This window comes from Coregonus lavaretus, assembly GCF_964263955.1.
Source record: "Coregonus lavaretus genome assembly, contig: HAP1_SCAFFOLD_627, whole genome shotgun sequence".
Classification (NCBI taxonomy): Eukaryota; Metazoa; Chordata; class Actinopteri; order Salmoniformes; family Salmonidae; genus Coregonus; species Coregonus lavaretus.
The window spans coordinates 157,746-171,887 of record NW_028163644.1 but is presented as its reverse complement, the minus strand read 5'-3'; the positions used below and the strand labels follow the sequence as shown (position 1 = coordinate 171,887).

The following is a 14,142-nucleotide window of genomic DNA, read 5'->3' as shown; positions in this document are numbered from 1 at the left end:
GTAGTTTTCCTTTGCTATTTATTTCAAGGTGTGTCTTTAACTTGTAAATGGATTGTGTTGAAGCTGGCATGTGGTGTGGATGATAGAATAGAGTGAATAGAGGAGAGAAGAGAGGAGGAGAGGAGAACATCATATAGAAGACAGATAAGATAGAGAGACAATTCATACCCAGGGGAGTTAATGGCTCTGGCCCAAATGACACCCTGTTCCCTACGTAGTGCACTAGGCTACTTCTGACCAGATCTAAAGTAGTGCACTACATAGGGAATAGGGTGGAGATTGGAGATTTGCTCACTGGCATTAGAATATTAGAATATCATACTGTAATGTTAGTGGTTGCCTCATTAGAATATTATAATGTAATGTTAGTGGTTGCCTCATTAGAATATCATACTGGAATGTTAGTGGTTGCCTCATTAGAATATTAGAAAATCATACTGTAATGTTAGTGGTTGCCTCATTAGAATATTATAATGTAATGTTAGTGGTTGCCTCATTAGAAAATCATACTGTAATGTTAGTGGTTGCCTCATTAGAATATCGTTATGTTAGTGGTTACCTAGTTAGAATATTAGAAAATCATACTGTAATGTTAGTGGTTGCCTCGTTAAAATATTAGACTATCATACTGTAGTATTATTGGTTGCCTCACTAGAATATCATACTGTAATGTTAGTGGTTGCCTCATTATAATATCATACTGTAATGTTAGTGGTTGCCTCATTAGAAATCATACTGTAATGTTAGTGGTTGCCTCATTAGAAATCATACTATAATGTTAGTGGTTGCCTCATTAGAATATCATACTGTAATGTTAGTGGTTGCCTCATTAGAATATCATACTGTAATGTTAGTGGTTGCCTCATTAGAATATTAGAATATCATACTGGAATGTTAGTGGTTGCCTCATTAGAATATCATACTGGAATGTTAGTGGTTGCCTCATTAGAATATCGTTATGTTAGTGGTTGCCTCGTTAAAATATTAGAATATCATACTGTAGTATTATTGGTTGCCTCATTAGAATATCATACTGTAATGTTAGTGGTTGCCTCATTAGAATATCATACTGTAATGTTAGTGGTTGCCTCATTAGAATATCATACTGTAATGTTAGTGGTTGCCTCATTAGAATATCATACTTTAGTATTATTGGTTGCCTCATTAGAATATCATACTGTAATGTTAGTGGTTGCCTCATTAGAATATCATACTGTAATGTTAGTGGTTGCCTCATTAGAATATCATACTGTAATGTTAGTGGTTGCCCCATTAGAATATCATACTGTAATGTTACAGTGAGGGAAATAAGTATTTGATCCCCTGCTGATTTTGTACGTTTGCAAACTGACAAATAAATGATCAGTCTATAATTTTAATGGTAGGTTTATTTGAACAGTGAGAGACAGAATAACAACAAAAAAATTATAAATTGTTATAAATTGATTTGCATTTTAATGAGGGAAATAAGTATTTGACCCCTCTGCAAAACATTACTTAGTACTTGGTGGCAAAACCCTTGTTGGCAATCAGAGGTCAGACGTTTCTTGTAGTTGGCCACCAGGTTTGCACACATCTCAGGAGGGATTTTTTCCCACTCCTCTTTGCAGATCTTCTCCAAGTCATTAAGGTTTCGAGGCTGACGTTTGGCAACTCGAACCATCAGCTCCCTCCACAGATTTTCTATGGGATTAAGGTCTGGAGACTGGGTAGGCCACTCCAGGACCTTAATGTACTTCTTCTTGAGCCACTCCTTTGTTGCCTTGGCCGTGTGTTTTGGGTCATTGTCATGCTGGAATACCCATCCACGACCCATTTTCAATGCCCTGGCTGAGGGAAGGAGGTTCTCACCCAAGATTTGACGGTACATGGCCCTGTCCATCGTCCCTTTGATGCGGTGAAGTTGTCCTGTCCCCTTAGCAGAAAAACACCCCCAAAGCATAATGTTTCCACCTCCATGTTTGACGGTGGGGATGGTGTTCTTGGGGTCATAGGCAGCATTCCTCCTCCTCCAAACACGCTGAGTTGAGTTGATGCCAAAGAGCTCCATTTTGGAGCACAACACTTTCACCCAGTTCTCCTCTGAATCATTCAGATGGGCATGTATATGTGCTTTCTTGAGCAGGGGGACCTTGCAGGCGCTGCAGGATTTCAATCCTTCACGGCGTAGTGTGTAACCAATAGTTTTCTTGGTGACTATGGTCCCAGCTGCCTTGAGATCATTGACAAGATCCTCCTGTGTAGTTCTGGGCTGATTCCTCACCGTTCTCATGATCATTGCAACTCCACGAGGTGAGATCTTGCATGGAGCACCAGGCCGAGGGAGATTGACAGTTCTTTTGTGTTTCTGCCGTTTGCGAATATTCGCACCAACTGTTGTCACCTTCTCACCAAGCTGCTTGGCGATGGTCTTGTAGCCCATTCCAGCCTTGTGTAGGTCTACAATCTTGTCCCTGACATCCTTGGAGAGCTCTTTGGTCTTGGCCATGGTGGAGAGTTTGGAATCTGATTGATTGTTTGCTTCTGTGGACAGGTGTCTTTTATACAGGTAAAAAGCTGATATTAGGAGCACTCCCTTTAAGAGTGTGCTCCTAATCTCAGCTCGTTACCTGTATAAAAGACACCTGGGAGCCAGAAATCCTTCTGATTGAGAGGGGATCAAATACTTTTTTCCCTCACTGTAGTGGTTGCGTCCCCCCTTTTTCTTCTGTTGTGTTTTCCCTCAGTGTTCCTTATTGAAAATCAATTAACAATTCATCCCTGCCCAAAAAATCCTATTACGGTTTTGTTTTAATCACTTTGGTACTATTTTCACAAGCAGGTGGTACATTTTCACAACTCTTAGTATCAAACTCCAAGCTGGTCACACTTGTAAGGCAGCCAGTCTTTCATTCAAAACCTGTCATTGTGCATTCATTTGGATTGGAAACATCTCTCACCACACAACCATTGATTCAAAATATAAATGTAATGAGAGCATTGGTTTAATCACCAAAACAACTTAAAACTACTCAATTGAAAATATATCATTAACTACCAATAGAAATCACTGCAAGATGTTTCAAATAACCCTTAGAAGTGCTGAAAGTAATATGCTACAGTACTGTAGATTACAGTTTACATTAGGCAATACACTTACATTACCCAACAACATTGACAATCTATCATTTCCATGATATCTATCCAATGTGTAATCAAAGGTGTGATCAATGATGACATCCTCTACAATCATTCATGGGGATTTATTTTTATTTTTCTGATATAATTGCAACATACAGTACTGTCTGTAATTAGATGTAAGACATTTAAATGAAACATTACATGAATGAAAATAAAATAATGTTTAGCACGCATTAATTTGCATCAAGCCTGTCTAGAGCATTTGGCCATAAATTCTCATCCACATCAGTAAATGTCCTCATTGTTCATGCACCGCTGGAGAAACCTTTCGGCATGTTGAATCAAAGCTTGACATTGGTCTGCATTGATGTCATCACATGCCTCTTCCATGGCCAGAAGGAGGGTGGCACGCTCATGGGGATGGCCATCGTACACCTTCCACCTCCATGATGAAAAAAATAATTTAATAAGGTTGAGGAAGGAGAGTACCGGGGGGGCTGGTATAGGGTCACGAATCAGGGAGCGACCTGAAACCATGCCTGAACCACCTCTGAATGGTGGAACCTGACATTGTCCCACACAATGACATAGGTGACCCCTTCACCTTGACAGGCCTGCTCCATTTCATTGAGAAACCCAATGAGGTGTGCAGCGTGGTAGGATCCAAGTAATGGTCTACGTCCTACCACACCATCTTCAGAGATAGCTGCTGCACTTGGAAATGTTTCCCCCGCGTTGTCCAGGCACTTGGACGGACGCCCGTCGGCAAATAGGGTTCCGCCCACGGCACCCAAGTTTTGGCCCAGGTTGAAGCCCGCTTCATCAACAAAGATATACTAGTGATGGTTCACAGCAGCATCAAGCACCATCACCTCTAAAAAATATATTTTGGTTAGTTCTTTTTACAGTATAGTTCCATTATGATATTGTGAAGTAGCATGTGCATTAATAGCAACAGTAATACAGTGTATTTATATAGTGCTGTACCTGAACATACTCGGCCCCCAGTTGTTTCTCTCAGAAGGCTCCAGGTCAATGTGTTCCATAGATACCTGGTGCCTCTTCAAAAGGCGGGTGATTGTTGGTAGGCTGATGGATGCCACATTGGCAAAGGTGTCATCATTCTCCTCAATGGCCTGCTTTATTTCAGACAGACGTATGTCATTCCTGGCCCTCACCATTTCCACCACTGCCCACTCCTGCTGGTCGGTCAGCACACGACCACCACCACGGGGTCTTCTGTCAATTCTGAGGGTAGAACAAGAGTATACTGTCAGTAGATCATACTGGAACAAGTTATGTGAATTTACATGCATTACAACATTAATATGCCATTTAGCAGACACTTTTATCCAAAGCAACTTACAGTCATGCGTGCATACATTTTTTTTTTTGTGTATGGGTGGTCCCGGGGATCGAACCCACTACCTTGGCGTTACAAGCGCCGTGCTCTACCAGCTGAGCTACAGAGGACCACATGTAATTTATTGTAAATGTAATGGTAAAGCATAGTGCATATCCTTCAGACTTACCGGTTTTCTTGGAGAAAATGTTCTTATGATTGAATTGACAGTTGATCTTTTCAGATTGGGGTGAACTAATCTGGCAGCCTCTGCCATGGTAAGGCCTCTGTTTACCACATGGTCAACAACGATGGCCCCCGGACTTCATTAGACACAACAGTTCCCTGCCGTCTGCCTCCCTCTCTCTGATGTCCAGCTCTTTGACCTCTCTGACCTCTTTAATGGGGCCCATGCCCTCCTCTCTGACCTCTTTAATGGGGCCCATGCCCTCCTCTCTGATGGGCCCCTTGTCCACAAGCTCTTTGATTTCTTCCTCTCCCTTGCTGTCTATCCTGCTCCATGTTGAAAGAAATGTTCATAAACATCCTTTTATATGGTGACCAATTGTGGTTCCCACTATGTGGAATCAATTAGCAATAATGAGCAGTCATTATGTATGGTTATCATGTATCATACATGTTATCTAGATGTTTATACTTTACAAACACATTTTATTTCTGTAGTTCTCAAAATCCTTATATAGTAGACAAACCAGTTTAAAATCTATAGTTTTACCAAACGGTTAAGTGATTAACCATTAAGCGCAGTTAGATTAAGTGATGGTCAAATGTATTTAAACAAATGAGAAGAGAATCATATGAAAAGTATTGTGAGCATTGCATTGTGAAAGGCATTTACTTTATATGAAAGGTATTTCTAGATGAAACACTGATTAGGTTTTGGTGAAAATGTTTCTGTGTGGTTTTGTGTTTTGTACTTAGTCAATTGAAAATGTGCTTCAAGTTTTGAAGAAAAAAGTAACAGCCTTTTTGACGATCTGTGATGAGTTTTGTTCTAAGAGTTGTGAAATTTTACCACACACTTGTGAAAATAGTACCAAGACAACACTGGGGAACAGGTTGTCTGGAATCCAGTAAGAGTGGAAATTGACCCCCTCCTCTCTCTCTGTGAGTTATCAGTGCTCTGTACAGGCAGAAGTTAGTAAATATGAGACAATCTTTACTGAACTGATCCGCTCCATTGAGAGAAGGCGCTCTGAGGTGAAGGAGCTGATCAGAGCCCAAGAGAAGGCTCAAGTGAGTCAAGCTGAAGGACTCCTGGAGCAACTGGAGCAGGAGATAGCTGAGCTGAGGAAGAGAAGCACTGAGCTGGAGCAGCTCTCACACACAGAGGATCACATCCATTTCCTCCAGGTAACTCAACTGCCTTGATACATGTGATATGAAGTTGCATTTTTTAATAGTGACAGAATTCGAAATGTCTCCTTAGCTGAAGACCAAAGAAGAGTTGTCCCTCTGTAAGTGATATTCAAATACCATCTCAAAGACAACCTACATGCTCTTTCTTTTACTTATTGGGTTTTGTTGTTCATCAGTCAGACGTCCTCCAGCTGACATTGGATCTGAATACAGCTCATCCAGAACTCGGCCTGTCTGAGGGAAACTGGAAGGTGACAGCCACTGATAAAGCTCAGCCCTATCCTGACTACTGGAGACAGCTGCTGTGTAGAGAGGGCCTGTCTGGAGTCTGCTACTGGGAGGTAGAGTGGAGCGGTGGATGGGTTGAAATAGCAGTGTCATATAGAGGGATCATCAGGAAAGGAAAGGTCCCAGAGTCTACATTTCTAGGTAACAGTCAGTCCTGGACTTTGGAGTGCTATCCCCCCATTGTAGGGTTTGGCACAATGCTAATAAAACATAAATATCTGTCCCCTGCTCCTCCAGAGTAGGAGTGTACCTGGACCACAGGGCACGAACTCTGTCCTTCTACAGCGTCTCTGACACAATGACCCTCCTCCACAGAGTCCAGACCACATTCACTCAGCCCCTCTATCCTGGGTTTGGGATTGGTACAAAATCATATCTCAATAATTACCAGTAGGTACAGATGATTTCAAACATTTCAGACATATTGATGGAGATCTTCTGGGTTATTAACAGTCTTCCAGTAGGCCTATGATCTGGTTCAATTCCCCTTTTTTAAAGTTATTGTAAAAATAAAAATAAAAGCCTGGTCCCAGATCTGTTAGTGGTCTTGCTTAACAGATGGCATGATGGCACATACAGACTGACACTCAGGCATCAGACTTTTACTGTCTACCTGATCACCTCTTGGCTCTTGGCTGTTGCAATCCTCTGAAAATGGGTCTCTTTTTCTCTTGATGTAAACTGTAGTACTGGCAAACCAGTCAAATCAGAAACTGGGATCATTGTTGATCCATTTATGATCAGATGAGAATATTTAAATCACCCATGTCCATGTATGAATCCAAACAATTCTGTATTCTGAATCAATTACTGAATCAATGTGATCTTTCAATATAAAACACATCATCATGACATTGGAATTGCTCTGTTATTGAATTGATTGACACAATGAATCAGCTATTTCCAGTCATCTATGTAGCAGTATATCCACAGGGGGAGGAAGTGCAGGGAAATGCCTCTGATATGACTGGGTGTCAGGTGGAAGGAGATCACAGAGCCTGGAACAGAGAAGAGAGGAAGACTGGGAAGAGAAAGAAGCATTCATTTGGTTCAAACGTCTCTTGTCTGTCTCTAATACACCAGTAGGGGGCAGGTACACCAGTAGGGTGTGTGTGTGTGTGTGTGTGTGTGTGTGTGTGTCTTTCTCTCTGTGTGTTTGTGTGTGTGTGTGTGTGTGTGTGTGCTTACTGATGACTCTGGCGTGGGAGAAGGGTGTTTTCTCCATGGACAGGTAGCAGGAGGTGACACACTCCATGAGAGGGGCCAGCAGCAGCAGAGGTAGGATGCTGATGACGTTCATGGCACCGATGGGCAGGAGGAAGCTGTTCAGGTGCAGGTTAGAGGTCATGGTCTGAATGTAGTAACCTGATGGAATCTGTGGGAGAGGTCAGGGTAACAACAGATTCTAGGACAACTTTATGGAGCATAAATAAACATTATAGCTTTGCCAGTTTTACCCCCAACATCTGAAAAATAATGTATTTGGACTTTCCACTGAAAACAAACAATGACCTGAAAATGTTCTAAAAATCAATGAATGAATGGAACCATTTATTTGTCTCTACAGTTTGAAGGAAGTTTCTAACTAGCATTAGCGCTATGAAGTCTATAGTAACTGCTAGCATGCCATAGACTTCCAGTCATTGCGCTAACGCTAGTTAGCATCGGCTCCCAAAACGACCTCTAACTTCCTTCATACAGGATGCAGAGTCATTAAAATGGTGTCCATGAGTTCATCTGACTCTGGGGAAATAGATAAAGGGCTTCACTGCCTAAATCCCGAAGAATCCCTTTAAATTGAGTTTTTCAGTGATTGCAATTATTAATTTTTGCATTTACATTTACATTGTAATCATTTAGCAGACACTATTATCCAGTGCGACTTTCAATTAATGCAAAATGTGAATCACAATAAAAAAAATGGTATAGAAAAGTATTTAGTATTTTGAAAAGTTTAGTTCAGCCCAGTGTGATTCAAATGACTAAATACTCAGAAGTCATTAAAATACGTATTTCAAATAGATGTAAGAGAAATACTGAACATCTCTGGCTACTACCCAACACTCTGTCACACTTCCTTATCGAAGAAAACACACCCCCTCTACAAACAGAGTACACAGTCAAGTAGGAAGCCCCTCCCTGTCCTCTGGTGTAGAGTTCCATGAAACACAAAGTAATCTTTGATACTGAACAGAAAGTAATCTTTGACACTGCCATTGCTTAAGCTACGGGAGAGAGCACCAAAATGGCAGAGAATCAGGAACTGTTCTGTTGCTCCATCTGTCTGGATCTACTGAAGGATCCGGTGACTACTGCCTGTGGACACAGCTACTGTATGGGCTGTATTAAAGAAAGCTGGGATCAGGATGATCTGAAAGGGGTCTACACCTGTCCACAGTGCAGACAGACCTTTACGCCAAGGCCTGTTCTGAACAGGAGCACTGTGTTGGCTGAAGTGGTGGAGAAACTGAAGAAGACAGGACTCCAGGCTGCTCCCCCTCCTGCTCTGTGCTATGCTGGACCTGGAGATGTGGCGTGTGATTTCTGCACTGGGACCAGAAAGCAGAAAGCCCTCATGTCCTGTCTGGTGTGTCTGGCCTCTTACTGTGAGACTCACCTCCAATCTCACTATGAATCTCCTGCTTTGAAGAAGCACAAGCTGGTCAAAGCCACCGCACAACTACAGGAGAAGATCTGCTCTGATCATGACAAACTACTGGAGGTTTTCTGTCGTACCGATCAGCAGTGTATCTGTTATCTGTGTACAATGGATGAACATAAAGGCCATGATACAGTGTCAGCTGCAGCAGAGAGGACTAAGAAACAGGTAAGACCAGAACTACTTGTTGGTGACTGTCTGATAAACAAATAATTAAAGATAGAGTAGGAACTAAGGCTGTTTGAATATGAGATCATTCAAATGAAATCAATCCTCAGCAGAACAAATATGAACACAAACCTTGAGTATATTGGGTTTGCTCCAAATGTATCACCATTTTCTAAAGTCAAACAACATTATCATTCCGAATGCCCTTTTGAGTCCAAAGTTCAGTCTCAACCCCTTGATACATGTACACCTACCATAAACACTATAATCATTCACATAGCAACATAGAAAATGTCATATGGTAAAGGGACTTCCTCAAGATTTTAGACCTTCCTCTCTATGGGCCCTATGTCCCATTACTATACTATTGATCTACTGGACAAATAAAGCTTGATAGCTCATTGAAGAGTGATTCTCCACAGAGGCAGCTGGGGATGAGTCAGCAGAACGTCCAGCAGAGATTCCAGGAGAGAGAGAAGGAGCTGAAGGAGCTCCAACAGGCTGTGGAGTGTCTCAAGGTGAGTATTGTTGACCAGAGGAGACACACCATTTCACTTCTCTCCTCCAGTCAGAGAGAGAGGGAGAGATGCCCCTATCCAATCCCACTGACCTCACTGTTGGGAACATGCTGTCTGGACTCTTTTCAGAGAATAGACTGCTTAATGTAACCGACGGGATATGAACCAGGTCTACCGCGGGAGAAAGCAACAGCTTGACCGTTACACCAAGAGGACATGGGCTGAGGGCCGACACTCATTTTGAAATTGCAGGCGGGGCTACTTCATCGCATAACCATGAGTACCCATGACTGACTGATTAACATGGAGCCCTCTCTCTCTCTCTCTCTCTCTCTCTCTCTCTCTGTCTCCGTCTCCGTCTCCGTCTCCGTCTCCGTCTCCGTCTCCGTCTCCGTCTCTCTCTCTCTCTCTCTCTCTCTCTCTCTCTCTCTCTCTCTCTCTCTCTCTCTCTCTCTCTCTCTCTCTCTCTCTCTCTCTCTCTCAATTCAATTGAATTCAAAGGGCTTTATTGGCATGGGAAACATATGTTTACTTTGCCAAAGCAAGTGAAATAGATAATAAACAAAAGTGAAATAAACAATCAGAAATGAACAGTAAACATTACACTCAAAAAAGTTCCAAAGGAATAGAGACATTTCAAATGTTATAACTCAAGCGCAAACAGAGTGAGCCATTCCCCAGACTGAGTTCTGGAGGTGAAATGGAAATGAATGAGGGAGAGTTAAGTGAGGTAGAAGGTGTGGTGAAGAGCTCAGAACCAGAGCCTGGCATCAATGGACATGATAAAGAAGAATCTGGTGCAGTAGGAGTTACATTGTAGGAGAAAGTGGATCCATACCTTTTGGCGGATCCATTTGTGGTTTCAGGGTGGGTGGGAAAGGAGTTGGGTGCAGTTGAATCAGTGAAGGTAACCTGTAGTGGACTTGTGATATTTGTTTGTGTTTCTTCTGACCAGAGGGAGTGGCCGCTCCGTGTCACACAACTTGGGTCAAGATCTGTTTCTTGCTTTGCTCTTAGGAACAGGGCACCATTGAAAGGAGTGATTTCTGGGGTAGCGTTAAGTGTGGAGGTGGAGAAATTCAAGTTGAAGATTCCTGGTGTTTGTGATTCCCGCCGTTTGGTGGGACGCAGACCCGGTGGTGAGCGTGGTGAAACAGAGGAGTCAGTCCTTTTGAGTTATGAGTCTTTACCAGAGAAAGTCATGTTATGATATATCAGTTATCTTGATTCAAGCTTTTGTGGCAAATCAATAAATTCAGGTGCAACGTTTATGGTCATTTCGCAGCAGTTTGTAGGAGGGAGATTCCAAGATGTGGGAAGTTTGCAGGAGGGCATGGGATAGAGGATTGTGTAGTTTCGGTGGATAAAGTTGTGTGTGTCAACTGTTGGGATGCCCATGTTGCTGGGGATCTGAAGTGTCCGGTGCGAGAGAGGCAGGTTGAGGTGGCTAGAGTCAGAGTAGTGCAGAAGGTGTCGTATGCTGAGACAGTGAAGGAAGTAGAGGAGGATGGGTCAAGGGTGAGAGATCCTGAGAGGATCCCTGTGAGTAGTAGATCTGTGCCATCACAGAGGGATAGGCCAACGAGTGACATATGCTTTAGGAAAGTTAGCTTCTTAGAGTTCATAGCAATGGTTATCAACTGTACCGCAGAAATGGAACGTAAATCACAGAAAATAGATATTGTGGTGGCAGCTGCAGAGAAGTATTTGGGCATACAAGATTAGACTTCAGAAGAGTTACAGGGTGTGTTGAGTTGTGGTGTCCCGTCCTCCCAGGCCGTTGGCATGGTGCAGGAGCAGATAGGGTCAAAGTAGTGGAATGGGGTAGTGGGTATTTAATGAGTGTAGAGTTAGTTGTCAGAGGAAGGCCCTCAAAATTGTCTAAGACTCCAGCCACCCTAGTCATAGACTGTTCTCTCTGCTACCGCACGGCAAGCGGTACCGGAGTGCCAAGTCTAGGTCCAAAAGACTTCTCAACAGCTTCTACCCCCAAGCCATAAGACTCCTGAACAGCTAATCATGGCTACCCGGACTATTTGGACTGCCCCCCCACCCCATCCTTTTTACGCTGCTGCTACTCTGTTAAGTATTTATGCATAGTCACATTAACTCTACCCACATGTACATATTACCTCAACTACCTCAACTAGCCGGTGCCCCCGCACATTGACTCTGCAACGGTACCCCCCTGTATATATAGCCTCCCTACTGTCACTTTATTTTATTTTTTTTATTTTACTTCTGCTCTTTTTTTCTCAACACTTTTTTTGTTGTTGTTTTATTCTTACTTTTTTTGTTTAAAATAAATGCACTGTTGGTTAAGGGCTGTAAGTAAGCAATTCACTGTAATGTCTGCACCTGTTGTATTCGGCGCATGTGACCAATAAAATTGGATTTGATTTGATTTGATTTTGTATCACAAAGTATAATGGATTTATATTATAGTCCAGTTGGGGGAAATGTCGGTGGACCAAGATTCAAAGGTCAGTTTAGGAAGGAAGAGGTGGTGTTTTCTCGATTGTGCTTAGAACATTGTAAATTGAACTCGTCATTAAATCTGTTTGGCAAGCATGGGAATGGATTGTGTCTGAGGGGTATGTTCGATGAAACGGTGGAGCATGTGTTGTTATATTGTTGTAAGTATGTTGAAGAGAGGGAAAGATTGAAGTGTAGGGTCATTGAGGTTGGACGGGGTTGGGGGGGTTTGGAAGGGATTTTGGGGATGGGGGAGGGTCTATTAGAAGTTAGTAGGGCTCTTCTTTATTTTCTCAGAAGTACTGAGTTAGGTAGGAGGATTTAGAAATGTTGGAAACCGTGATTGACCACACACTCCAGCACAGTAGGTGGCGGCATGCACCTTTAACGTTGGTTTGTGGACCGCCATTATATCATAGAAGAAGAAGTTTGTTGTGTGAGATTTTTGTGGTTCGTGAGGAGGGCTACTATTCTTTTTTCTTTTGGTTCTTGCGTATTTTCTGGATTTATTTTCTGATGGTGGAGGGTTTGTTTATTGGTTTCTACTGTTTATCGTTTAGAGTTGAGGGGGGAGTAGGGGTAGTTTGTTAGGGCGGCGTGATGGCCTCAACTGAGTGGAGAAGAAACGCTGTCGCTTCGGGTCCGTTCCGGAGAAAGGTGTGGAGGAAGTTTTGCTCATGGTCGGCGAACAGGTTGGAGCGGAACATCTGCATTCTGCATCCAGAATGAACAAGGCGGTGGTTGTGTTAATGAAAAAGGTTTGTCTTGTTGTGAGGGGTGTGTTGGTGCAGATGTCGCCTCTTTCGATAAGAGTTGTGGTGGCTAATCTGCCTCCGTTTATTGCTTCCGAACAGACCCCAAGTAGTTGGTTAGTTTTGGTAAATTTGCAAGTGGTTTCCGTGTGCTCTCGGCTGGGTGCCAAGCGGAATCCGTTAAACATGTCTCTTTTCGTAGACAAGTGTTTGTTTCTTAACAAACTTCAAGGTTACACAGGGGAGGGGTGGAACACAGGGTTTGCTAGCACAGATAGTTTTGGGTGTTTCTAGTGTGGGGATCATCAGTTATAGGCTACAAGCAGCAATATGATTGATAGGTAGGACAGGTATTGAACCCCGGCCATATAATCCCTACTCAGATGCGCTAACCTCAAAAGGGACAGTAAAAAGCTCAGGCAGGAGTTTTCCTATGTGGTGGAGTGGTGGTGTATCCAGAGAGAGAACTAAACTAATCTTCTGAAATGTCATTCATGGGCTCATTGGATCCAGAGCTGACAGCCAGTCAGGCTGAGGGCCCAGTATATACGGTGAGATAACTTTCTAGGTTCCTGATGGAGACTAAAGGGGAAAAAGAAGGTTCTGCTGGAGTCTTATTTGATTGATCCTGGAAGGTTTGGAAGGTCAGTACAACACGTGATGAAGAATGAGGCGTTTAGTGTCCTCTCACCCAGGAAGCGGTATAGGCTGAGAAAATGGGTCATGGGTTCTTAAGGGCATGTCTTCAGATTCTGCTTAAATGGATGTTTTTTCTGGCATGGCGGCTTTATGGGCTTCTCTACTGGTTTCTGATTGTGGTGATTTCCCTCCCACCTCTTATGGAGATTTCACGGTTAGACTTCCTTAACATGAACGGCGGCAAATACTGGGGGAATATGTAAACCAAAAACATTTAAATGCCATGGCAGAAATCTTAGTGCAGGGGTAGCAAAAGAGGTGTGTAAGGGTAGGTTGTTAGTGTTTAGAGCCCAAATAATGACCTTGTCTTTGCTTTCATAAATGTGTCTGCACCTGGTCCTCTGTAGCTCAGCTGGTAGAGCACGGCGCTTGTAACGCCAGGGTAGTGGGTTCGATCCCCGGGACCACCCATACACAAAAAATATATATATTATCGACTGTAAGTCGCTTTGATAAGGGAGTCTGATGGGCGGGTAACTTCTGTTGTGGGGAGATGAGGGAGCCTGATGGGTGGGTAACTTCTGTTGTGGGGAGATGAGGGAGCCTGATGGGTGGGAAACTTCTGTTGTGGGGAGATGAGGGAGCCTGATGGGTGGGTAACTTCTGTTGTGGGGAGATGAGGGAGCCTGATGGGTGGGTAACTTCTGTTGTGGGGAGATGAGGGAGCCTGATGGGTGGGTAACTTCTGTTGTGAGGAGATGAGGCTGCGGTTGTGGAGTTGTACTCTGATTTATAGAGGGC

General features: G+C 43.1%; 1 protein-coding gene across 1 annotated transcript in view; it reads left to right on the top strand.

Moving 5' to 3' along the window:
* The first annotated feature begins 8,351 nt into the window (after positions 1 to 8,351).
* The window catches only part of LOC311117925 (tripartite motif-containing protein 16-like), a 44,291-nt gene continuing 38,500 nt past the window's right edge, over positions 8,352 to 14,142 (top strand). The window contains exons 1-2 of the mRNA XM_084192819.1: positions 8,352 to 8,957; positions 9,380 to 9,475. Coding sequence (XP_084048945.1) covers positions 8,376 to 8,957; positions 9,380 to 9,475 — 678 coding nt within the window. The 5' untranslated portion in view covers positions 8,352 to 8,375. The remainder of the gene's footprint in view (positions 8,958 to 9,379; positions 9,476 to 14,142) is intronic.